Genomic DNA, 23754 nt, shown 5'->3' with positions numbered 1-23754 from the left:
CTATGTGCTGCAGCCCCATTCCACCCCAGAGGTGCCTGCATCTCAGTGGATGTGTGTGCATGTATAAAAATTAGAGGGGGGGTGTGTATAGACACATACACGCACACACATACATACATATATATGTATAGCCACACACATACATATATATGTATATGTGTGCATATATATATCTATATATATCTATATGTATATTATACATACATACATATAAAAACATCACTAAGGCAAAAAGACTGCTAGCTGCCTCCCTGGTGGGAAGTGGCTTTGGTGTATGTATGTATCCATCAATCTATCTGCCTATAACTAGATAGATTAATACATACAATCTACTTATAACATTGCCGAGTACTAAGATGCAGCCACTTCTGGGGTGAGCAGGGGTGACTTTAAAAGCCAAGAGCAACATCCTGTACCAGTGTCTGGCAGGGCAGGAATGGCCTGGCTATTTGGGCCAGTAGCAGGGCTTTCGGGCCTGTGCTGGTTGCTCCTCCCCAGATGATACCTGAGGCTGGGGGCCGCCTGCGGAGTGAGGTATAGGAGGTGCCTCTCCTTGTGCTCCTCTCCACCCTCTGGCCTAGGACCTGACAGCCACCTCAGGTGCTCCCAGGGACATGGAGGGGCTCAGACATTTTCAGAGATGCTGGGTCAGCTGTCAGGAGGCAGATATCATACCCGGGCTCCCTGTTTATAGGGAGAAAGCTGGTTTGTCCAGAGGTAGGAGGGGCTCCAAGAGGTACAGCACACCACCCTGGGTAGGGCTGATGATGGAGGAAGGAGGAAGTACAGCCAAAGCTATGGCAGTGACAGTGGGATGGGTGGGAGGACTGTGGGCAGAAAGGCTGGAACAGGCAGGGCTGGGGTTTAGCCTGGACAAGATGCCTTCCCGCAGCATAGGCCAGAGTGGGGCACTGGGGCCGGAGCTGCGTGGGGGAAAAAGCACCCCCTATGGATCCTCATGCCTACTCCCTGTAGCACAAGCAGCCCTCTTGGCCCCACTTGACCTTGCTTGGTGAATCCACTTCTGGTGCCCAGGCCTAGAGGAAAATCCACAGAGCAGGGAGCAGTGCAGGGCCTAAGACACAGCCCTGCAGTTTCCATGTCAGCCAGGAAGGGAGGGAAGTCACTCCTGCTAGCCTCAGTACTAGGGTCAAAACAGAGCAGCTGGGCACCGCATGTGGGGAGACTGAGCTACCAGGAATAGGGGCTTTCTTAAAGGCTACATGGTGAGTCAGTGGCAGAACCAAGATGAGAACCCCGGAGTCCCGGCATCCATTTATTCCCCATCCCCCCCTGGCTAATTCACTAGACCCCCTCTCCTGTCCTTTGAGTGCTGGATCTGAAGCCCGAGTCTTGGCATCCAGCCTGCCTCTGCTAACTCATACACCTCCCTCCCTCCCTTGCAGAGCAGGACTAGAACCCAGGAGTCCTGACTCCCTTCCCCATTGTTTTACCCGCTAGGCCTCACTCTCCTCCCAGAGCTGGGAAAAGAGCCCAGGAGTATGGACTTAACCACAGAGGGATGCAAAGACTAAGAAGCATGACTTAGTTGTGGGCATAGGTCTGGTGTACTAGTTGAGGTGGGGACAGACGGATAAGGGTGGGGGGGACAGGGCAGCCTCAACCCCTGTGTTTCCCAGAGCACCCAGGAGCAGGGCCTCAGTTGTGCATGCTAGGAACCCTCCCCCCAACAGAAACAGATGCTTCGGCGTGGGGCCTAAATAGCCACAAGGCTTTGGAAAGAGAAACCAAAACCTCCAAGGGAAGCTGGCAGTGGAGCTGTGCCTGGTGCAGCCTAGAGCTAGACGGTCAAGGGGCAATGGGTCAGGAGTGAGGGGCAGAGCTTGAGAAACTTGCATGGGAACTGCCCCTGCTATGCTTGCTTTCACCACTGTTGGGTCAGGAGAGTTGGATTTCTGAGCTCTCTGCCTCATGCCGGCTGCAAAAAGGGAGTGGCTTAGCCTATTTCAGGACAAGGGGAATAGCTCACTCTTTGGAGCTGTGCTGTCCTCCTAAGAAGCAGGAAAAAACCTATACCCCCACCACTTGCTCTACAGCATAGAAACACCACCCTGGCATGTGTAGGATGGGAAAAGCCCATGGGCTGTTCTCTGCCCCTGCCCTAGTCTCCTTCACTGCACCTGCCAGGGGAAAGCAACCCACACTGGTTCCTTGCTCACCTCCCAGCACCTCTTAGTGCTGCCCTGGCATAGGGGGACCAGCACTGACTGCCTGGGAGAGCCCCCTACTAGTCCTCCCTGCCTGCTCCCCATAGCTCGGCACCCTCTAATGCCACACGCTGCCAACAGAGCTCCTTCATTTCTGAGAAGTGGAAGACTTCTGCACACGTGTGGCATGAGCTGTGGTACACTGCCCTCTCCCCTGCACCCTAGTGGAGACTCAGACCCTCAACTGCTATACCTCCTTGGAATGGGGGGGCAGGGGTCACCCCACAAGTTCAGCCCTAGCACCCCCTCATCCACCAGGCTGTTAGAAATCAGGCTCCATGCTCTGCCCTCATGACATGAGCAAGCTCCAGCCGCATCCCCATGATGCTGTCTGCCACCTGCCCCACCTCCAAATCTCCCCTCCCGCCCATGATGGAGAAGCAGGCCCCCGGCCAGCCGCAGCCTGTGGTTGGACAGACAGACACACACACACAAAGCAGCCCCAGCTCAGGCTGCCCTCTTCATTTTTTTTTTTAACACTTTTTTTATTATAAAAACTCAGTCTGTTTTTTTTTTTCTTCCTCCACTTGTTAAAATCACATTCAAAAATCGGCAAAAAAATATAACAACCTAAAGAAGAGACGGACGATACACCAAATATTTACAGACGCGGTGAGGGCATGGGCGGGGGGGGTGGAGGCAGCAAAGTTCCCCTCTCTCAGAGATAGATACCTCCCCCCCTTTCCCCTGCAGGGGAACAGCCAGGGGCAGAACTCATCACGTGTGGGGGTGGGGCATGCAGGGGGGTGGGTGGAATGGTGGCATGCAAGGGGGCCAGAGTTGGGGATGGGTCAGGAGGCCCCCAATCCTTTGATAAAAGCCCCCCTCAACCTTATCCTGGCTCCATGTTGGGGTATAAGATGGGACCCTGGGTTCAGTAGCCCTGAGAGCCCCCTCCCCTTGTTCCAGGGGTTATAACAGTGCTGGTGAGGGGGAGGAGCTATCTGGCTTGAGATAATAGAGATCAGCAGGCCAGGCCCACTGGGCACAGAGCCCCATGGCACAGATATATACACAGACACACAGCTCTTGGCATTGGCACCAGCCCCCGCCCTCCAGCTCATCTCCAGCCACCTGCCCCTGCATGCTTCACCTCCAGCCACCACTAGGCAGAGGTGCAGGGCATCAGGCAACTCTTCTCCTTTGGCACGAGGCCCTCTGCTACCAGAGGGACACCTGGGAGCAGTGTCCGTCCTCCATGCCTCCCCACAGGAGGCAGGGACATGGCACGACGTGGTAGTGCAGAGGCGTGGGGAGCAGAGGAATGGTGCGGGTTGCCTCCACAGGCCTTGGTTTGGGTTTGGCATAGGTCACATGTGAAAAATGAATTGGCTGATTCTCTGCCAGAAGGGGACAGGTATGGCTGGCCCCCTTCCCCCACCCTTTGGCACAGGTTAGCACAGGGTGCTGGGGTGGGGCTAAGTGGCAAGGGGGAGTCTGGAGAGGAGACCTGGTAGCTGGGGGTAGGGGGGAACAGCAGCAGCTGCTGAGGGCAGGGAGTTTCCTTCATCTTTGCCGGATGATTCACTTTGCTTTCCTACCGTGACCCCGGCACTTCTGGGTTATTGGGGAGGGGAGGGTGCACTTCCTCCTATCCTGCTTGGCAGCAATGTCCCCCCTCCTGCTTTGGAGCCAAAACTGGAGCCTATGCCATGCTCATGGCACCATTGCCCCTCTGTGGCCAGTTGCCAATTGGGATTGGGTAGGGGGGTGGATTGGGGTGATGCCCTGAGAGCCTCTGGCTGTCCAGGCTGGAGGGGTGGGGTAAGGGGGATGCCCCCATATTGGATTCCAAGGATATGCCCTATGGTGAATGCGGGGCAAGGGCCCTTCTCTGCTGCTACCTTCCCGCCCCCGCAACTCCAGGCACCTGGGGCAGGGCCCCCCAGCACCAGCAGCCATTTGGCAATGGGAGAGAGAAAGCAGGAAGTGCCACAGAGGAGGTTTCTCTCGGAGACCCTCATGTCCTATGAGGGGGAAGGCACAGCCCAGCCCCTGCCCCCTACCCCGAGACGGTACAGATTCAGGGGGAAGGAGCTGCCCAAGGGGTGGGTGCCTCTGCTCCCACCTGCGGCCTTACCCCCCACAGTGCTACCATGGGTGGGGCAGGATGTGACACTAACCAGCGAGCCGACATCGACCAGGACATTCCTGGGAGGGAAGGAAGGAGGGAGGGTGGGGGAAGGGAGCCGGTTCAAACCCATCCCAATAAATTAAAGCCGGAGCGGGGGCTGGGGAGGGTCAGAGGCCATTGGCGCTGGAGCGCTGGATCAGTGGCACCTTGCTGAGCTCCACCACAGGTGAGCGTGGCTTGTTCTGCATCCGCGGGACCCGCTGCAGCAGCTGCTGTGCCTGGTGGTAGGCATTGCGCAGCTCCTTCTTCCACTGTACCATCTCAGGGTCACTCTGCAGGATAGAGAACAGGGGTCAGTGGATCGGGAGTCATTACCATGGATACTGCCAAAGGGCCAATCCCACCCATTCAAGGTCAAAGGTTAGGAGTCACCTTTAGAGGAAACAACTTTGCAGTGCTTAGTGGCCATACCCATTCAGTGTCAAAGGTCAGGGAGAGTTAGCTGTAGGGGAAGCAACCTCTGCAGTGCTGCCCAGCATTTAACAGATAAGAACCATTCAAGGTCATGAGGTCAGGGGTCACATTCAGGTGGCATGAATGTTCTAGAGACCTCAAGAGGTACTTAACTATTCAAGGTCATAGGTCACTTATCCAGTGACTTGGCTGGTGTATGGGGTTGTACACCGTGCCATGTATGCTGGCTTGAACATCCAAGACTCGAACATCAAGGTCAGTATCACGTTGAGGGGAAAAGGACCTTTGCGGTGACCTCTTGCACCCAGGAAGTATTGACCACTCAAGGTCAAAAGCCATGGGTCACACCCACCCAGGAGCAAGGGCCATTCCAATGACTCAAAGTGGTAACTGTGCCGAGTCATTCAGGGTCAGAGGTCAGGCATCAGGCCTGTGCCATCTGATTGCTTGGAGGAGTTTCCATCAGCCTATTACTTGTGGGGGCTGTGAGCAGACACAACACCCCGCCAGATTGGGATGGAAGTGGCATTAAGGAGCAGGATCCAGGGAGAGGGAGGTCCTTTAGGCCTCTGGGGGCAGGAGGAGGGGAAAGAAGAAAGAACAGGTGGCCAGTAGGTATGCAAGGGAATCATAAGCCAGTGGGTAGCACAGGGATGGGGATAGTCAGATGGTCACCTTGTGGGTCAGGGCAGCCAGTCAGCTGAAGGTTCTGGGGCACAGAGAGCAGAGTGGCCGGCTGGTAGCCAGCAAGGGAGTGGGGCAGTGCACAGTTGGCAGGGGTCACACTCACATCGCATTGCAGGGTGAACTGTTTGCCACCCCGTATCTTGAGCAAGATGCATTTCCGTTCCTTGACCTGGGTCTCTTCCACAGACTCGATCTCCTCCATAGTCAACAGGGACTGCTGCAGTGGCAGGAGGGAAGCAGGAGGGGTCACACAGATGGAATCAGCCCCTGCCATACCCACTTTCCCTTGAATGGATGCATGTAGCTCCACCCCCTCCCCAGCTCTACCCTAGGCCCTTTCTGCCAGCCACGTACCGGGGACTCGCCCTCCCCTCTCCACTCCAGCCGGTTGGGGAACAGGTAGAAGTATCGTCGCTGCCACTGTGTCAGAAAGGGGTTACCCATCTTGGACATGTAGCCATGCATGATGCAGTCCTTGCCCATGGCGTATTCTGGGGGGGAAGAGACAGTCAGGTAACTCCACAGGCCAGGCTTGATGCAGACAGGATGGTCCAGCAGGGGGTTCTGTGTGGAGTGGGTCTGACAGTGGGGGGAAAAACTGTAAAACTGTGGGGCATGGAGCCTGTCACAGGGAGGAGGCAGTGGGAGACAGGGTGTGGGACTGGCTGTGGGTCATGGGGATGGCTGGAGGATGTGAAGCTAGCCCTGAGAGGATGCCATAATGCATACATGGACTGACTGATTTTGGATATAAAATTCTATACAGCTATAGCTATGTTGGGTGAGGCTGGCCACAAGGGGGGTCGTAGTTAGCTGTTGGGTGACACTGGAGGGCAGACACAAAGCAGGCTGTAGGACAGGTTGGGGTGTCTGCTGCCCTCACCCTCCTCATGGCCCAGCTGTTTATTCTTGGCTTTCTTGCGGGCCTCCAGCTTGTCGGTCTCAGCATTGACAGCATCGAAAACCGTCTCTGTCACCTCCTGCTGCCAGCGCTCTGAGATGGTCAGTGGGAAGTTACGGTATAGCTCCTGGTCACTGTCTTGCAGCTGGGGATGGACAGGAGGACAAAAGGGGGAGCAGCGGGAGGGTTAGCAGGACAGCGGGGGGTCTGAGCAGCTTCACGGTTATACCCATAGCCACCACCCTGTAGCAGGGGCACCTTGTCTTAGAGGAAGCCCTGGAGTGACTGGTAGGGGCAAAGGGGACTATGAGCAAGTTTCTACTGTGGGGAATGTGAGGGGTGCTTTCTCCACTCCAGAACAGGCACTGATAATACTTGGAGTGAGAGAGAGGGGGTGGGACTCTCCACTGCCCACAAGATGTACAGTGACATCAGGGAAGGGGTGGTACTTGCACTGCCCAGCTCCCCTCCCCTCCCCTCAACAACTCTTCCCAGAAGGGGGTGGAACCTACAATAACCAGCCCCACCTTCGCTGGCAGGGGGTGCTGACAGACCAGAGAAAGGAGGGTTCATCCATCTACTACCTTAATCCCCTTCGTGTCCTCCTCATCGAAGGATCCAATGTCGAAGGCATCAGCTGCATTGACCTCCCCACGTGGCGGGATTAGGGGCGGTGGGTACTGTGGAGCAAAGGGAAGGGATGTTAGAGAATCCAAGACAGGGGGCCCGGGGCAGGAGGGTGGTTCTGCTCAGGGCTCTGCCCTGTCTCTCTCCCCCTTCTACAGCCCTCACTTACCTTCTGCAAAAAAACCATCTGCCAGTCCAGGCCCTTGAAGAAGGGTTCTTCCTTTACCTCTTGTGCCCTGTGGAATAAGACAGAGACTGGGCTTAGCAGAGCTGGTGACAGGAGCCCCTATACTCAAATGCTACCCATGCAAGGGCCACCCAACCACTGCTCCAGCCTGTGGCACAAAGCCAAAGACAAGGCTGAGACCTGGCTTGGGAAGAGCAGGCAGGACTGGGCCAGCAGAGGGAGCCCCAGAGTGCTCCAGGCTGTCTCTGATTAAACACAGCAGCCAGGTTTCTGTAGACCCTACACAAACAGAACAGCCCAGGCTGGATTCACTGTACCAATCCTCTTGGTGTGCTCTCTGTTGGAGGATCCAATGCCACAGCCCAGCTGGGGACATGGATCTACACTTTTCTTGGCTGGGCCTGCTATATGACTTCTACCTCGTAGTATCACCTCAGGCCATGGCATATACCCTATACTACTCCTGTGCAGGTAAGGGACTCACCCATGGCCCATGCAGCCCAGCCTCCGGTTGACATCTCTCTGCAGCAGCCCCTCCAGCAAGGAGCGCAGCTCAGGCGAGAAGGAGTCGGGCAGCTCCACAGCCTGCAGGGCAAGGAATAGGGTAATTGTTAAGTGGGGGGGACAGCCAGCACAAGGCAGATCCATGGGGTATTTATGGGGTGCCACATCTAGGCCCAGGAGCTTAGGGGACACCAGGCTGGGGCAGTGGTGCACCCATACCCCTCCCAATACACACACACGCGCGCGCACGCAATCCCATGCGGTGTAAACAGTGGTACAAATACACAGAATCCCACCCAATAGGAAAGGGTGGGATACACACATACATATACACAATCCCAGGCAGTATGAAGAGTAGTACACACACACAGGCACTTCGTGCTGTGTAGCAGGAGATGATGGTACATACACACACACACTCAATCAGTGGAAGATGGTGGTAGACACACATGTATTCACACACAAACCCAACCAGGAGATGATGGTATACACACGCATACAATCCCAGCCAACAGGGAATGGTGGTACACACACACACACACACACACACACACACACACACACACACACACACACACACCCCCCCCCCCCCCCCCCCCCCCAGGAGATGGTAACATGAACATGCACACAGAACAGCTCTTTTTTGGCTAAACCTTGTGGCCCCAGAGCTGGGACCACCACAAGGGGCCAATAGTCCAAGCTCAGGAGAGGGGTTGTGGATGCATCTGGCCTTGATGCAGCTGGGTGTTGGGTGAGGGCACCAACCCTCAGCTGTTCAGGGTCCCTGGCCTGCCTGCAGGAACGGTCAATTCCTGGCCTACAGAAAAGGGATCAATTCCTGGCCTACAGGAAAGGAGAGGCAGTGGGGGGAACAGGACCAGTGAAACCCCTTTTTGCTGAATGATGCCCTTGTGGCTACCCTACCACAAACCCCCACTCACCATAGTCAATGTCATTCGGTCGATCTCATGCTTGTCCTTAGTCTTGTGCTGCCGGAAGGGGCTGTGCCTGTGACAGGAGGGGAGAGCATGGTCAGAGGCTGCTCCCTGGCTCCTCCACCCCACCCTGCCCTGCCCTGCCCCACTCCAGCCTAAGACCAGCCCTGTGCTGGCTGCTCACTCACCCTCTCAGCAGCTTGAACAGCATGCAGCCCAAGGAGAACCAGTCGGCGCTGCTGTCATAGGCCACACCCTTCTGCAGCACCTCTGGCGCCATGTACCCGTGTGTGCCACTGCAGGGCCAGAGGTGGATGGGCAGAAAGACGCACAAAGAAAAGGATCAAAGTACAGCAAAGGCAGCATGAAGACTGCAGCACCCACTGCTCTCAGCAGAGGGTGTCTAATGCCATCATGGTGCAAAGGCAGCCCCAGCCTCTCCCAGCTGTGGGGTGGAGGGGTCTTTAGGACACTCACACACTGGCATGAGGCTTCTTCTTAGAGAAATCACAGGCAAGCCCTAGGTCTGAGATCCTGACGTGGCCATACTCATCCAGCAGGATGTTTGCTGGCTGCAAAGAGAGAAGTGCCCTGTGAGCCTGAGCAATGGCCTGGGAGGACTGGGGAAGGCTGGGAGAGAGCTGAAAGGGAAAGGCAGTGCCTGCAATTCCCTCAGTACAAGCTCAGCCCCGCAAGCAGGGGTCACTGTGGGGAGCATGGCAGGAGCACTGGCTTGTGATTGTGATCCAAGTTGAAGGGAAATGGCAAGAGGAGCTGGGAAGGGCCCTTTTTCCCCTGCCACCTTCCTTCCTACCCTAGGCACAGCAGCATGGTGGTACTGGGAGGAGCATCCCATATTAGCAGGAGTGGGGAAGGGCAGAAGGGGGGGTCCTTGAAGTGGATGCTTTGCTTTTACCCCAACATCTCAGCACACTGTGCATGGGAAAGGGAAAGCCCAAGGCAGGGCTCCTGGTGGGAGAGAACACCCGCCCTTCCCCCACCCTGCCCCCACACCTTCAGCAGCTGGCTTTCCACAAGGTGGGGTGGGACTCCTGGGTGAGGGAGGGGATACCTTGTGCTTCTGGTAGCCCATGAAGCAGCAGGGTGTCTGTCGGGGTATGTGTGTGGGGGTGTGTGGTTACCTTGAGGTCCCGGTATACTACAAAGCGGTTGTGCATGTGTTCAAGTCCCAGGATGATCTCAGCAGCATAGAACCGCATCTCAGACTCAGAGAAGACCCCATGCTGTGACAGGTGGTAATGCAGGTCGCCCCCTGCAAGTGAGAACAGAGCCGTGAGCTCAGAAGGCACAAGGCCCCAAATCCAGGGAGAGGAAAGATGAATGGACAGTGCTGGGGAGAGGCAGCATGGCCAAGCGGCTGGAGTGCCAGGCTGAGCCTCAGGACTCCAAGGGTTTCTTCCCAGCTCTGCCAGAGGCTCCCTCCCAGTGCCTCAGTCTCCCTCCTCCATCCTGTCTGTCTCCAGGGCTGGGGCTGCCTCCCATGGCGTATGTACAGTACCAGGCACTGGTGTCTGAAGGATTGAGACCAAGACCTAGGAGTGCAATGGGGGAAGGCTGGTGGAACAGGGTTCTCTCACCATTCATGAGGTCCAGGATGAAGCTGAGCTTGTCGGGTGTGTGGAAGGCATATGACATGCACACGATGAAAGGGCAGTCCTGGCACAAGGTGGGGGAGAAAAAGGTCACCTACTGAACCATAGGAACCCCACAAGCCCCCCTTGTCCCCACATGCTGCCGTGCACTTCATCTGAATGGACCCAACACATGCTGCAGGCTCTTTCCCTCACCATCCACCCTCATCACATCCTCTCCTGACCCCATCTTTTATACCCTGATCCCTGTCACAGAGGTGGTGGGAGTAAAGGACCCCTTCTCACCCCAGTGCTGACAAGGGACAGCATGATGCGCTCGTTCAGGGCCAGCGTCTCCCCCTGCTTCATTTTAATGCGCTTCTTATCCAAACACTTCATGGCGTACCTGCCACAGAAAGAAAAAGTAGCCCCAGCTGGTATCCCTCTGCCTCCCATGGCCACAGCACCTCATACCACCACTGCCATTCCTTCAGTACCTTTCTTCTTCACCTCATTGCTAATACCCATCTACCTCCCTTCCCCAATGCAGGCATCCCTGTGCCCCACGCAGCCAGTATAGCCTCCATGCTGCCACTGCCACTGGGGTCTCTTTGCTATCCATGGTTTCCTCATTGCCTCCTCACTGCAAGTATCTTTCTGCCTCCCACAGCCATGGCAGTTTCTACCCCTGTCCCGACAGATATCTGTCCATCTCCTGTGGGTATAACTCCCTTCTTCACCATAGGTGGTGCCTATCTCCTTTATCCACAGCACTCCCCTCCTTTGTGTGGGTGTCCCTCCACCTCCTGCAGTTGGGACACTCACCCTAGGGGAATCCTTGTAGATATCCCTCTGCCCGGGGTGTCAATCCCTCTGAAACTTCCACCTTCCTTCCCCATATGCTGGAGACCTACCCCATTTCCCCACTGATGAAATCTCCCACCAGGCACAGAGGCAATGTGTGAGAGTGAGCACCCACCCCCTCAACCCCAGAGCCCACCCATCCCACACAGGCTGGGGGAGGGGTTCTGGATTACATTTTGCCTGTGTCGGCTTTCCGGCAGCCATACACCTCTCCAAAGCCACCACGGCCGATAATGCGGTGCACACTGAAGTCATTCATGGTCAGCTGGAGGGTGGGTGCAGCAGGGAGGGGGAAGAAGAGAGATTGCAGGCTATAACTCGACTACACCAGAGCAAATTTGTAACATGTTATATGAGATAGGGCCAGTGTCCAGGACTTTGCAGCGACTTGGGGCAAAGGCACTGAGTCCAGAATTCTGGGGTTCAATCCACAGCTCTGCTACTGAATCCCTTTGTGACCCAGGGCAAGCTACTACTCCCCATTTGTGCCTTAGATTCCCTAGTAGCAAAGTGGACGGACCAAACTGTTTTTGATCCCTGGTTTTCTATGCATGTGACCATGTGCAGCACCCAGGAACTATCATTCATGGAGACAGTAGCTCTAGCTCCTCTCCCCTCTATCTCATGTAAGCTGCTGCACTAAAACTGCTTCTATTCAAGAATGAGGAGGACAGACCATGCCCAGCCCGTCCTCCATTCCCAAGCCCTGGCTACATTGCTGGGTGTGAAGGGGAGGCAACAGCATGTCTGAAGCAATAGCGTGATATTATCATCCATCTGGGAACGGCCCCATGCTTCTGTGGCACAATGGCATTGGTGGGAGTTGGAAGCTAAAAAGGGGAGAGAGACCAGAGGGAAGGGATGGGGCTCCCATACAGGTACCCTAAAAGTATTGTCCTCCCCATCCCAGTGCCTGCCTCTTCAACCTGAGCCCCATCTTGGCCCTTGTCACCCCTTCACCTTGTGAAAACCTTTGGTTCTTAACTATGGCCCCCAACAGACACCCTTGTCCCACCACCAAAGGATGAAGTCCCCAAGCTCGAGGAGGGTCTGGGATCAGTTCTTAATATTGGGGCTGGGTTAGGACATGCATGGACTCCATGGGGTATTGGGCTCCCTAGTGAAACAGATAGGCAGATACATATAGATAGGCAGGCCCCCTCTGTACTCCCACTCCAGGCCCATCTCAGGTAAAACCCAACACCTCTCCTCCCATGGCAAGGTCCCTCTCAGGTAACACCTGTTGCCCATTGTCCCCCAGTGACACTCACATGGATGTTCAGCTCCACATTCTTCCACTGGCAGAAGCGGGTGAATTTGTCACTAGAATTAAACAGAAAAGAGGTGGAAAAGATACAGAAGCTCTAGTGGAAAGAACCACCCCCCACCAATCCCTGCCCAGTGAGAGACTCCTCACCCCTCTACCTAGGGGGTCCCCCTGCCGCTTCCCACAGGAAGACCTCAATCTCCCTGCTAAGCGAAAGCACCCATCTCCTCATAGGCAGACTCCTCTGGCCAGAGACATTTCATCCCCCTGGTTTCTGAGAAAACCCCTGTGTTGACTCCTAGAGGCTTTTAAAGCTGTCTCTATGCCTGTGCCCCACTCAAAAAGTGCCCTGTTCATAGAAGCTCACCACTACACTGAGAGACCTCATCAGATAATGCCATCCCCCTGCAAAGAGAACCCCCACCATGGCACTCCTGGAGAGGTACCCCCACAGCTTGATAGTGACAACCCCAGAGCTCCCCAGAGGACTAGATGACCCTCTTCAAGACCCCTGAAGAAAGAGTGGCTCCCCCTCAACAGGACCTTGCAGAGAGCTTCCAGGCCCTTGCTGACAGCCCCCAGCCCACAATGGGAGTTCTCACCTCTCGATGAATTTCTGGAAGATGGCACCGCACAGGTTCTGGCAGATCTCCTCAATGTAGGGCTGGGGGTGACATAGGCTTAATGCTGTGGGGCCCAGCAGGGACTCCCACCTCCTACCAGGACACATTCCCACCCATACCAGGGCCCCAGGTAGGGGACCCTCTTCCTTTGGGGACATGCCAACCCTTTCCTCCATCCCCTCTGAAGTACAAAATGCCCTCCTCAAACACTAGCGACGAGAATGGACTTCAGTGCTCTGGCCTGGGGGCACGGGTACTGTAGATAAGTCTTTAGACCTGCCCTTCCTCCCCCACCAGGGGATCCCAGTCCCAATCCTTCTCGCTTGGCAATGGGGAGGAGGAAGAGACCAAGTTAGATCTGATGTAGCTGGTGGAAGGAGAGGCTGGATGGGAAGAGTAGAGTGACTCCTGGGCTGGGTTTTGGCAGGGCGGGGGGGGGCACAGGGATGCCAAACTGGAGAATGGTCCAGTTGGTGTTGGGGATGTCTGTAAGATAATTACCTGGAAAAGGTCGGGTGGCATTTGCTTCTTGCTGAGCCGGCTCTGTACATGCTCTGTGGCACTCTTGGAGAATGGCTACAGGGCAGAGACACAGATCATTTATCCCCACGTGACCAATGCGCTCGTTCCCCGTGAGACTCAGAGCACTGGCTGCTCAAGAGCAGGCACTCCTCCTCACTGGATGGTTCCCAAAAGAGCAGGGCAGGGGGAGCACTAGGAGGGTGGAACAGTGTGGCTTTGGCCCCACAGTAGGAGTATCACCCTTTAGAAGGAAAGGGGAATGTGTCAGGGGGGTAGGGACACCTCAGACTGCCTGAACAAGGAGAATGGCGCCAACCTTCAAACCAGGACTAGGACATCTGGGAAGCAGGGTGAGATGCAGTAGGAGGCTCTCCAAGGAGCCCAGGGTACAGGGGATGCAGTGTGGGTGGTTCTGTGGGCTCTCAGAGAGCAGGCACAGAGACAGACATGGACCAGTATTTGTGGGGTGGCCACCTTGTCCCTCCCAAGTGGTTTCAGGGGTCCTCCTCTGAGGCAAAGCCTGTGGGGATTTGCGGCATCCCTTCAGGCAGCACTCACATGGGAGCAGGCCAACAGCTCCTTCATGATATACTGGTCAAAGATATGGCGGCTTTTGATGGCACGTTCCTCCTCGGAGTCCAACTTCTCATATTTCTTAATCTGCGGGGTGCGGGGAGAGGAGCAGGCAATGTCATTATGGGGCAGCAGGGAGGGATGCAGAGGCCATAGCTGGGAACATCCCTTCCCAGGGCAGCCCACGCAGCTATGCCTAAGCCCCCCACACCCCGGCCAGGGCAGGTGACACTCTACCAGCCCTCTCACATCAAACAGAGCAATACGCAGCTCCTGGAGACCCCCAGGGCAAGCGAGTATTTGTCCCTTATCAACGAGGTTTAGGCAGGGCTGTGGGGAAACAGCCCCCTTGCCCAAGACCATAGGGACAGGGCCCCCACAACGCATGCTGGGTTCTCTCCTCTCTAGAGCAGCCCCCTCTCCCAGCTTTGTGCCTGGGGTCATTAAAGAGATACTGACATATGTTCCCCCAAGCATGGAGGGTATTGTACCATCCTTACTGCCCCCTGCACCATGCTGGATGTGGAGGGGGCAAGTTGAGGTAGGGCTGGGGTTCAGACACCCCGTGATCCCTTCCCTCCAGCCTCACCTCCTCGTAGAACTCCATCAGTGGCTTCGCTTCCTCTGCCTGGTTCATACTGAAATCCCGGAATAGCAGGTAACCTAGGAAAGCCAGTGGGAGGCAGAGCGCCAGCTTTAGGGTCCCAGAGCCCCAGACTCCAGCCCACTCCAACCAGGCCTGCCCCTGCCCTTGAGCTGGCACACCCTAAGGGGGAGAGGTGTTGCATGCCATTCCCCACTTTCTGAAGCCAGCACGTGCCCCCTCCCCACAGGACCAGAACCAGGGCCCCCTAGAGGGGACAGGCCCTTGCCCCATTCCCCACCCCTCTGCCATCTGTCCCCTAGGCAGGCAAATTCAGGGCCAGCTATGAATTAAGCCTCCTCTGACCCAGCTCCCATCTATACCAGGGGTAGAAATGGTGGGGGACTTCAGCTGAGGACCTCAGTGCAGACAGGGCGCAAAGAAGGCTCACTCAAGGGCTATGTGGACTCAGGGGAGTCTGAGGAAGGCTGCTCCCACCCATGTTGGCCCTGCGGTTAAACGGCTCCAGGTGTTTCTCATGGTGCAGCCTGGGGCGGCCACAGATCACAGGAGTGCGTAGGCAAGAAACCAGGGGATGAGCAGGGGGCAGCACAGCGCCTGGCGGTGGGGCGGGGAGGAGTGTGGGGTGTATCTGCGCGGAAACCACGAGCATCAGCATGAGAAGTGGAGGAAGTGATAGGGACTTCCTGTTGTGGGGACCGTTAGCTACCAACGGCAGAAAGAGGAAGTGTCCCCACGCCACCGGGACACCAGGCCTGAAATCACACGGCCCCCAAAACCCCAATTCAACTGGGGTGCCCCAGCCCAGCAGCAGCCTCTGCCTGACTGGGAGACCCTGCCTGCCCCCCACAAAGAGAAACTGGCAGGTCCCTGCCCATGATGGATTGTGGGACCCCTGACCACAGCCTCTGGTAGATGGGAGAAACCTCCAACCCCAAGCCCCAACCCGTTGTGAGCCTCCAAGTAATTGAGGAACCTGTGAACGCCCCACACCCAACCCCTGGCCTCAGTCAGGGCCCCTGCTCCCTGCCTCCGGCCCAACAACCTGGACCCCAACCTTCTCAACCCCACCCCACCAAGAACCCTCCTCTGTTACCCCTTTCCAGTCCTTCCCTGCAGCCAGGGGGCTCAGTGTTGGGTCCTGATCCCCCAAGCAGAGCCCAAGGCATTGGGATTGGGAGGTGGGGGTGGGAAAGAGACGGCTGTCCAGGCCACACAAAGAGGAAGGAGAATTTTTTTATACTCCTCAGTTGCTCCCCCACCTTCCTGGCAGCTGAGGCCAGTCTCACCCACCTCCTCCTGGGCAGATGCAGACAGCTATTGCCTTGGGATGCCTATTTAGCACCAAGCCCTGTCAGCCCACTTCTACCCACAGCCCCCTGCCGACCCAGATGTGGGTTTCCCCAGAGCTCTGCCAATGCCTCTCATTCCTGATCCCTCAGCTTTCCTGGATGAACAGAGTGGGGCCAATGCCAGGTGAACCTTGGGCGGGGGGGGGTGTTGGCACACAGCGCTACTCCATACCCAGCCCCTCCTCCACTCACCAATCTTCTGAGAAAAGATCTTGTCAAAGGTCACTTCGTTCCGGTCATCCAGGTATTTCTGCATGACACTCCGAATACTGCCAAGAAAGAAGATCCAGGGTGGTGAACTAGGATACCTGCACCTCATGCTGCTTCCCACCCTGCAGGGAAACCATCTGGGACCCCCCGGACCTCACATCCATTGGAGTCATTCAGAATGGGCCCCCCCTCACCAGTCCCTGAGCTGTTTCCTCCTCCTGGTTTCCAGTACACATTTTTCCCCTGAACAAGCCTCTTTTTGACTTCCCATAAAAGTATTTTTTTTAATTAAATTGCTGCTTTCTTTAAGACCTTTCCTCTTTCTCCTATGCAGCAGCTGCCTCTGTAGAACCATAAACTGCAGCTTAACAAAGATTTTTGGCTAGAATTTTTTTAGTTTTTATTTTGAATAACAGCCATGTGCAAACCATCCGTATCCACTAGCTTATTCACAAAGCAGCTTTACATTACGGTAATGGCCAATGACAGAAGTCTAGACCCAGGGCTGTGCCCCATAGCACTGTTCACTGCACCACACAAGAGACCAGCTAGATTAAGCCAATGAACAGAAGGGGAAACTGAGGCACAAAGAGTGGGAAGGGACTGGCGGGAAATAGCTCAGCAGACCAGTGGCAGGAATAGAAATAGAACCTAGGTGTCCTGGAGCTGGCCAGGGAATTGGCTGTGAATCATGGGCGTTTTGGAGCTGACCAGACACGGGCCCATTGTGATGCCAGTTTTCTTTTGAAGGGTTTATTCAGCCCCACTGCTGCAGTAGCTGTGCAGCTCTCAATCTGTAGTGTATCCCTCTGGGAGGCAGGGCTGTGTTACCAGCCCTGTTGTACAGAGGTTAAGTGACTTGCCAAGGGTTGTTCAGGGAGTCTGTGGGAGAGGAAGGAGCCAATCACACCTTTCTGGAGTCCCACCTTTAGCAGAGCTTGGTCCTTCCTCTTTTAGGAAAATTACCACAAGTCATGCCACACTGAGACCCCTCCTGCTGATGCAGGTTGCTCTAATGTCCTGTGGCATTGTGGCTCCCTACAGGACTTGGGTCAGAGAGCTCTGGCTTGAACATGGCTTCTGGAGGCCTGCAGGGTTCAGACTCTGCACACCAGAGACTGGACTCCTTCCTTAAGACCTTCAACCCCAATCTATACTGGGCCAACCAGGGAAGACCCACTGGGGCCTGAGCAGGCCGCAAGACCTGACGGTAGGTGCCAGCAGCCTCTCCAGTGTGCCACCAGGGATGCCAGCAATATGAATACCATTGCAAGATGGCAGGGAAGCCCCATATATGCCACCAGGAAGGGACTGGGCCTCAGCATGTGGGAAACCCCTCCGGCCCAGAAGAATGCTCTTTCCTTCCCTTGGCAAGTTGGCCTGCCAGACCCTCTGCAGTGAGCAAAGCTGAGCTACTCAGGACTCCTGAGTTGTATCCCTAGCTCTGGGATAGGCCAGGAATCTAGAGGCTGGAATATGGGAGGCCCTGGGCCCCAGGACACATGGCTTCTGCCCCCAGCTCTGGGCAGGATAAGGAGGTCTGGGAATCTGGGAGCCAGGACTCTGGGGTTCTAACCCTTGATCTGCCCCCAGATACCCTGTGATTTTGGGTGAATCCACCCCGTCTCTGGTTCTCAGCTTGCCTTCTCCATTCACATCATAAATACTCTGGACCAAGGAGTTACTTGCTCAGGGTCCGTGTGAAGCTCTTAGCACAGTAGGGACTCCACTATGGTCACGGTCTCTACGGGCTACTGGAAAGAGCCAGTAGAGGTCCCAAATATCCCAGAAGTTCCCACTAGAGGGCTCCTGGCATCTCCAGCTGGAGCTAGCATAGCCATAGATGGGATACCAGAGGAGATGGGCCCCTGCTCTGGGAGTTCCTGGGTTGCTACACATCCTACCCATGCAGGTGCCATCATCCACTGAGCCTTGAGCACCCCATGCAGCTACTGCCAGAACCTGCTAGGCCTCATGCACCAGGGCCCTGAGGGCTCCTTTGGCCTGATGGGGAGTCTCTGCTGGGCCAGAAACAACAGAGCCAGCTCCGCTGCATCCCCTCAAATGGGAGGTGTCTGGGGCATCCTCAAGGGACAGGAGGAGGTGTGGCCATCTCTGCAGCCGTCATGATTATGGCGACTGGTAGAGCAGCCCAGAGGCCGCTCTCAAGGACATGAGGACTGGTGGGGCCCAAACAGCTACACTTGTGTCACCCTCACTTCAGCTCCATACTAGGCACAACCCCTCATTTTTCTGGCCTCCTCAAACTCAGGCTCTTAGGGTTACTCGCTTCACACCGAGAAAGAAAACTCCCCTCTGCCTACCCCCTACTCCAACCCCGGGTAAACTAGAAATGGGTAAGGACCTTCTCCAAGGATAAAGGAGGGAATGAAAGTTCTGCTGGACCCGAGGAAGGCTCTCAACCATGGCATGAAGGGGTTGAGGGTTTCTGTGAGTCGCATCCCAGGTGTGATCCTCAAGGGGTGGGCCTGTGCAACACCAAAATACTTTGCAGCGGCAAGAGCTGCCTGGCATTCAGGTTCACTCCCCACCTTACCTGTGCATTTCCCTCTCGCTCCTGACCCCCAGCCTCCTGCTAGCCCAGCCCTAGGCACCTGGCAGTCCCCTGCTGCAGCTCAGTGAATAGTGCATGTGATGCAGGGCTAGTGAGTGATAAAGTACCAGCATAGACTCAACCTGTTTTGACAGACTCCAGCTCCATTTGCTGAAGCAACCCTGAGGTGTAGGCAGAAAGCAGGAACCCCCCCTCCCCCCCGGCTGGGCCCCAGGGAGAAGGAAACAAGCAAGGGAAGCGGGGGCTCTGGGTGGCAGCAGGGAGGGATGGGCAGAGTTGAGGGGAGGCCTGGGGGAGGAAGGGATCCCTTTCAGGATAGGACTGGGGTGGTGGAGGTGTGCACATGCACAGCCCATGTGCAAGGTGTGCAGAGGTGGGGTAAGGGTGCGCGAGCATAGGAACAGGTCGTGGGCAGGGTGCATGTGGGCGATGCCTGTGCAGTGTGCGTGTGGAAACGGACATGTGCATAGGGGGAGGCTGCATGTGAGGGGTGCATTTAGGGTGTGCATGCGAGAAGGCTGCATGCAGGCTGTGGGGGAGGGATACTTTCAAGGTGCACGTGTCTGTGTTGGAAGCCGTGTGGGAGAAGCTGTCACTCATGTAGGCTCACCTTCCCCACAAGCACCTTAATGCAAAATGGGGCAGTGAGGTCCTCCCAACTCCACTAGGCTGACTGGTCTGACTAGGCTCCACATTATGGCTCTGAGTGCCAGGGGGATCAGAGGAGATTCCTTTAGGCCCCTGCCTCCTCCCCTAACCCTAACCCTAACCTGGTGTTATACCCCTCCTGCCCTCCCAGGCCTCTGATCTGTTGCTGGCCACGTCCTTCCCTGAGGATGCAGGCTGTGGGCTGCAGCTGGCCACACATTCCCCTCAGGCCTGGTCTGCAATCTGGAGAGGATGGAGGATGCAGAGAGCCAGGACCATGGCTCAGGGACAGGGCTGAAGTGGAGCCAGATACAGGCTAGGAACGTCCTGACAGGGCCTGGGACTGAAGGAATTCCCTTTCCCCCTACCCAGCAATGAGGGCCATGATATGGGGCCCTGTGACACTGGGAACCTCCCGTGCTGGAACAGCTGGGTGCCAGCTTCCTGCAGCGCCAGGGCTCAGAGGTGGTCCTTGCCACGGGGGACATCTGGGTGGGGTCCAGCCAAGACCCACCCCTCTGCCCAGTTGTGGAGGGAGCCCTGTGGTACTGACCTCAACCTCTGGCCATAGCCATAGAGAGCACCTCTGTTCCTCCTGCCTATGTCTCAGGCCTCTCTGTCCCGACTAGCTTCGCTGCACCCTTCCCATCTTAGCCAAATACCCCCCAACACCAGCTACACGCCCACTGATGCCCTCACAAGGACCCAGTCCTCACTGTATCCCTCACATCCCAGCTCAGTGCCCCAGCCACCACTCACTACCTCAGTTTCCACTGCTGCCCTTACACAGCCCTGCCATTCCCAGTGCATCCCACATCCTAACCTACTGCCCCTTGCCTCTGTACATTGACTCAGCCCTCGCTGCACCCCTTGCACAGACAGACCATGCCTTTGCTGTACCCACCTCCAGTTCTCATGGGGAGCCCCACATCTTGGGTTAGGGCCCCCATCCTCACACACCAGCTAAGTCCCACTTCTTCCTTCATGCAGCCCTAACCTTCACTGTGCCTCCAGCCCAGTGCCTACAGCCATGTAAAGGCCAAACCACTTCCCCGCCTGCAAAGGCCTAGCTCCACTGCACCCTGCCCCAGTGCCCTCTGTCCACAATGCAGCCTCCGCTGCACCCCCTATGCCTAGGTGTCCCCTGTGCAATGCCCCCATCAGGGCTGGCAAAGCCGACTCTGATCCCACAATGACGGGGGGAGGGAGCAGTGTGGGAGGATCAGGTGTGTGAATCTACGGGGGGAAGAGACAACCCAGGGCAGGGGTTTGGCAGACCTGGACCCAGGAGACATCCTGTTCTGGGACACGGGGGGGGGCAACACACCCAGCCTGAGTACTGAGACAGTGGGGTTGTGAGTTGGGGGCACTCCAAAAAAGTGCTTACTTCCAGTAGGGAAAGATCTGGGGGAAAACTCCCCAGGCCAGCCTTCCTGCTGTGCTGACCAGGGGGCCGTTGGAGGCAGCAAGGCTGCCATCCTTCCCTGTGGAGCCTGGGGTCTGTCCCTACCGGCAGTGTGGGCAGAGGGTATCGCACACGCATTCAGATGGACTACACTGGTACCAAAATCACCCAAGGCGATGTGATCTCTCAACACCCCCTGCCTGGTGCTGGCTTCCTGCTGTCTCCCACAAGTCATCACTAACCTAGTGGGCCCACGTGGTGGGGCCTGGGCTTCCTTCAACACCATCGCGCTATGGGTCCAGGGGGCACTTGGGGCCTGGGGCCAACAAGGGGCCTGGGCTCTGAGATCCCCTCTCCCAGGGCCTGGCAATGCCTGTGGCTGTCAGGGGCAGCATGGGGCAGAGATGCTCTTTAACAGGGACACTGGGGAAGGGCAGAGACTGGCAGGATCTGAATGTAAACTGTCTTCATAAAGCTGAGGGGTGGGTTTTGCTCGGGGGGTAGGGGGGTCTAGTCTAGCTAAACTCCCTGGAGACAAGAGCACTGAATCTGGCTGACTTGGCCCCCTCCCTCCAAAAATTCTTACTCACCCCCACAACCACCAGTCCAGGCCTCCAGCTCCTTATCCATCCCTTCGTCCCACCCACCTGCACGCACTAGGCATAAGCCCATCTCAGACACACTTTGCACAGCTCCAGCCCCAGTCTGTCCAGCATGGATAGCACAGGAGGTGTGTGTAGGGGAGATAGATTGGGGAGGGGGGAAAGAAGGGGGTGGAGGACAGGCAGCCCTGGGGCCCTTGGTGCAAGGCCTTTTCTCTCCTCCCTGCCAGATCCCTCACACCCCAGAACCAGCTGCATTTTCCTGGCTGGGCCATGACCACAGCAGCCTAGTGGTCCCATTGAAGTCCTCTGGGAGGAAGAAGGTGCCATGGGTGCTACATCTCCTGCCCTGGGCTGCACTACATGGACTCTTGAGCATGTGCTTGATGGCTGCATGGCACAGCAAGGCTGGGCCAGGCAGGGGCTGAGTCCAGACCTTGTAAAGTATAGGGGATCAGGAAGTGTGCGAAGAACATGCCAGGGTCTGTGTACCCCTAGGTCAAGACAGCGTCCCCTGTGCCTGCCCGCAGGTGCATGCTTGACAATCTCTAACAAACATCCCTGACTGTTACGAGGTGCCTGGGTTCACCAGTCCTCGCTGCTGGGGCTGGTTCGGCAAGGAGAGCACAGCCCCGGTTGCTGCACAGACAGACATGAAGGGGAGGGGAACCTAGGTCTGGGGTCTGAGGGGTGGGTTTGAAAGAAGTGTGTGTGGGGGGGTAAAATCACCACCCTGTGTGCCCTCTCTCTGGGGGGGGGATAAAGGAGGCAGGCAGAGAGAGGGACGCAGGAAAACAGAAGGACCTGCGCTTGGCGTGAGGGAGAATCAGGAAGCAACAGCTTCGACATGACAGAAAGCATCAGCTTCCCCCCCCACCCCCACTGCCCCGCCATGCCCAGTCACACACACTGCTCCCCTCTCAAAGCAACGCCACCCAGACCCCTCTGCCCACACTGGGCTGGCAGCTCTGCCTCCAGCGAGGCCCCCAGGGTGGGCATTTTGGAGGGGGAGCTGGAGGGCAAGGTAGTAGGTCCTTTGCAATACCCCACCGAACACTGACCTCCTCCCAGGGGAGGAGGGGACGCGGCTGGGCCTAGGTATCCAGCTGCCCCACACCTGCCTGGGCTCACCTGGGCTCAGGTAGGAGAATCTTCTTGCTGGCTCTGGCTGCCGGAGTGGACTTGCTCTTCTCCATGGCCATCAAGTAGCTCACATCGGCTAAGACAGCTTCCAGGTCGGCCATCTTGCCAGAAAAATTTTTTCCCTTCTCTTTCTTATTTAAAAAAAAAAGCTTATTTACCGTATTTTATTCCCCCAGGCTTCAGCGGCAGAGGCAGCCCCCCGCTGCCCCCTTGGTGCCAGCTGTGAAGGGGGAGGGAGGGCTTGGGGCAGGGGGAGGGAAGAAAAAGGGGGTATGTTCCCCCCAAGCCCTTTCACCAAGAGATCAACATGATGCCTGCGGAGAAAAGCAGCAAGCAAGCTCTTTCCCGTCTTCCTTATTTCTGCTCAGCCCCAGCTCCTCTGCTGTTCACCGCCTCTTCCTCTCTGAGGCTGTGTGTGTGTCTGTGTGTGTGTGTGTGTGTGTGTGTGTGTGCGCACAAGGGAGGCGGATCTCCAGTGCCCTGAGACTGGGGTTTGGCCGGCTGTCTTCCCCTCGCTCTTGCTGACAACTGCTTCTGTTTTTCAGTAGAGTGTGTGTGCGGGTGTGAACTCGGGGGAAGCAGAGTGTGAAGGCTGAGCGTGTCTGGTGGGGAGAGAAGGGGGGGCCCTGGGCCTGGAGATTAAAAGATGTGTCTGAGTCAGTGCAAGCGGGGAGGAAATAAGTTCCAAGGAATCTGTAGGGGCATTAAAAAAAGAAAAGGGGGAGAAAGCAAAGTGCTGAGGATAGGCTCTTGCACTCACACTCTTCCTCCTTGGCTGGCTGCAGGCTTGTGTGTTTCTCATGCAGACTCTTCCAGGCACACACCACAGGCAGGCAAGCACGCACACAGGCAGGCAGACACACACACACAGAGCCCTGCTCCCTGGCGCGCGCGCACACACACACACACACACACACACACACACACCCCTGCTCCCTGGCTGCAGCTTAAAGCCACAGTGCCTTGAAAAACTGGAAGTGAAGCTTCCTCTGGAGGTCTCAGCTGATGTGTTCGCCCTTCTCTCCTGCACACACTAGGCCAGGTTCTCCTGTTCCTCCCCTCCACCTCACACACACACATGCACAATATTGCTTAAAGCCACACACATACAAACACTGTTGCTTAAAGTCTCACACATACACCCCCCCGCCACAGAC

At 56.4% G+C, this 23754-nt stretch overlaps 1 protein-coding gene across 2 annotated transcripts; it reads right to left on the bottom strand.

The window, feature by feature from the left end:
- Positions 1-2714: 2714 nt before the first annotated feature.
- Positions 2715-23459, bottom strand: GRK2 (G protein-coupled receptor kinase 2). Of its 2 annotated transcripts, XM_090032169.1 has the most exons (22): positions 23358-23449; positions 22586-23229; positions 16207-16283; positions 14648-14721; positions 14044-14145; positions 13465-13539; positions 12943-13004; positions 12345-12396; positions 11247-11338; positions 10516-10615; positions 10216-10294; positions 9760-9890; positions 9095-9189; positions 8806-8913; positions 8624-8690; positions 7663-7763; positions 7161-7227; positions 6949-7044; positions 6347-6509; positions 5818-5954; positions 5567-5680; positions 2715-4634 (listed from the first exon to the last, which is right to left on the bottom strand). In XM_090032169.1, the coding sequence occupies exons 2-22, from the start codon at positions 22696-22698 to the stop codon at positions 4470-4472; spliced, it is 2070 nt and encodes a 689-aa protein (XP_089888295.1). In that variant the 5' UTR covers positions 22699-23229; positions 23358-23449; the 3' UTR covers positions 2715-4469. The 2 variants fall into 2 exon arrangements, with proteins under 2 accessions (XP_089888295.1, XP_089888294.1); XM_090032168.1 differs by having other exon boundaries at positions 22586-23459.
- Positions 23460-23754: the final 295 nt, after the last annotated feature.

The sequence above is a fragment of the Crocodylus siamensis genome, chromosome 2 (assembly GCF_052110815.1).
Source record: "Crocodylus siamensis isolate JL-2025a chromosome 2, ASM5211081v1, whole genome shotgun sequence".
NCBI classification, from domain to species: domain Eukaryota; kingdom Metazoa; phylum Chordata; order Crocodylia; family Crocodylidae; genus Crocodylus; species Crocodylus siamensis.
Note: the sequence above shows the minus strand (reverse complement) of the source record. Positions and strands in the feature narration are given on the sequence as shown.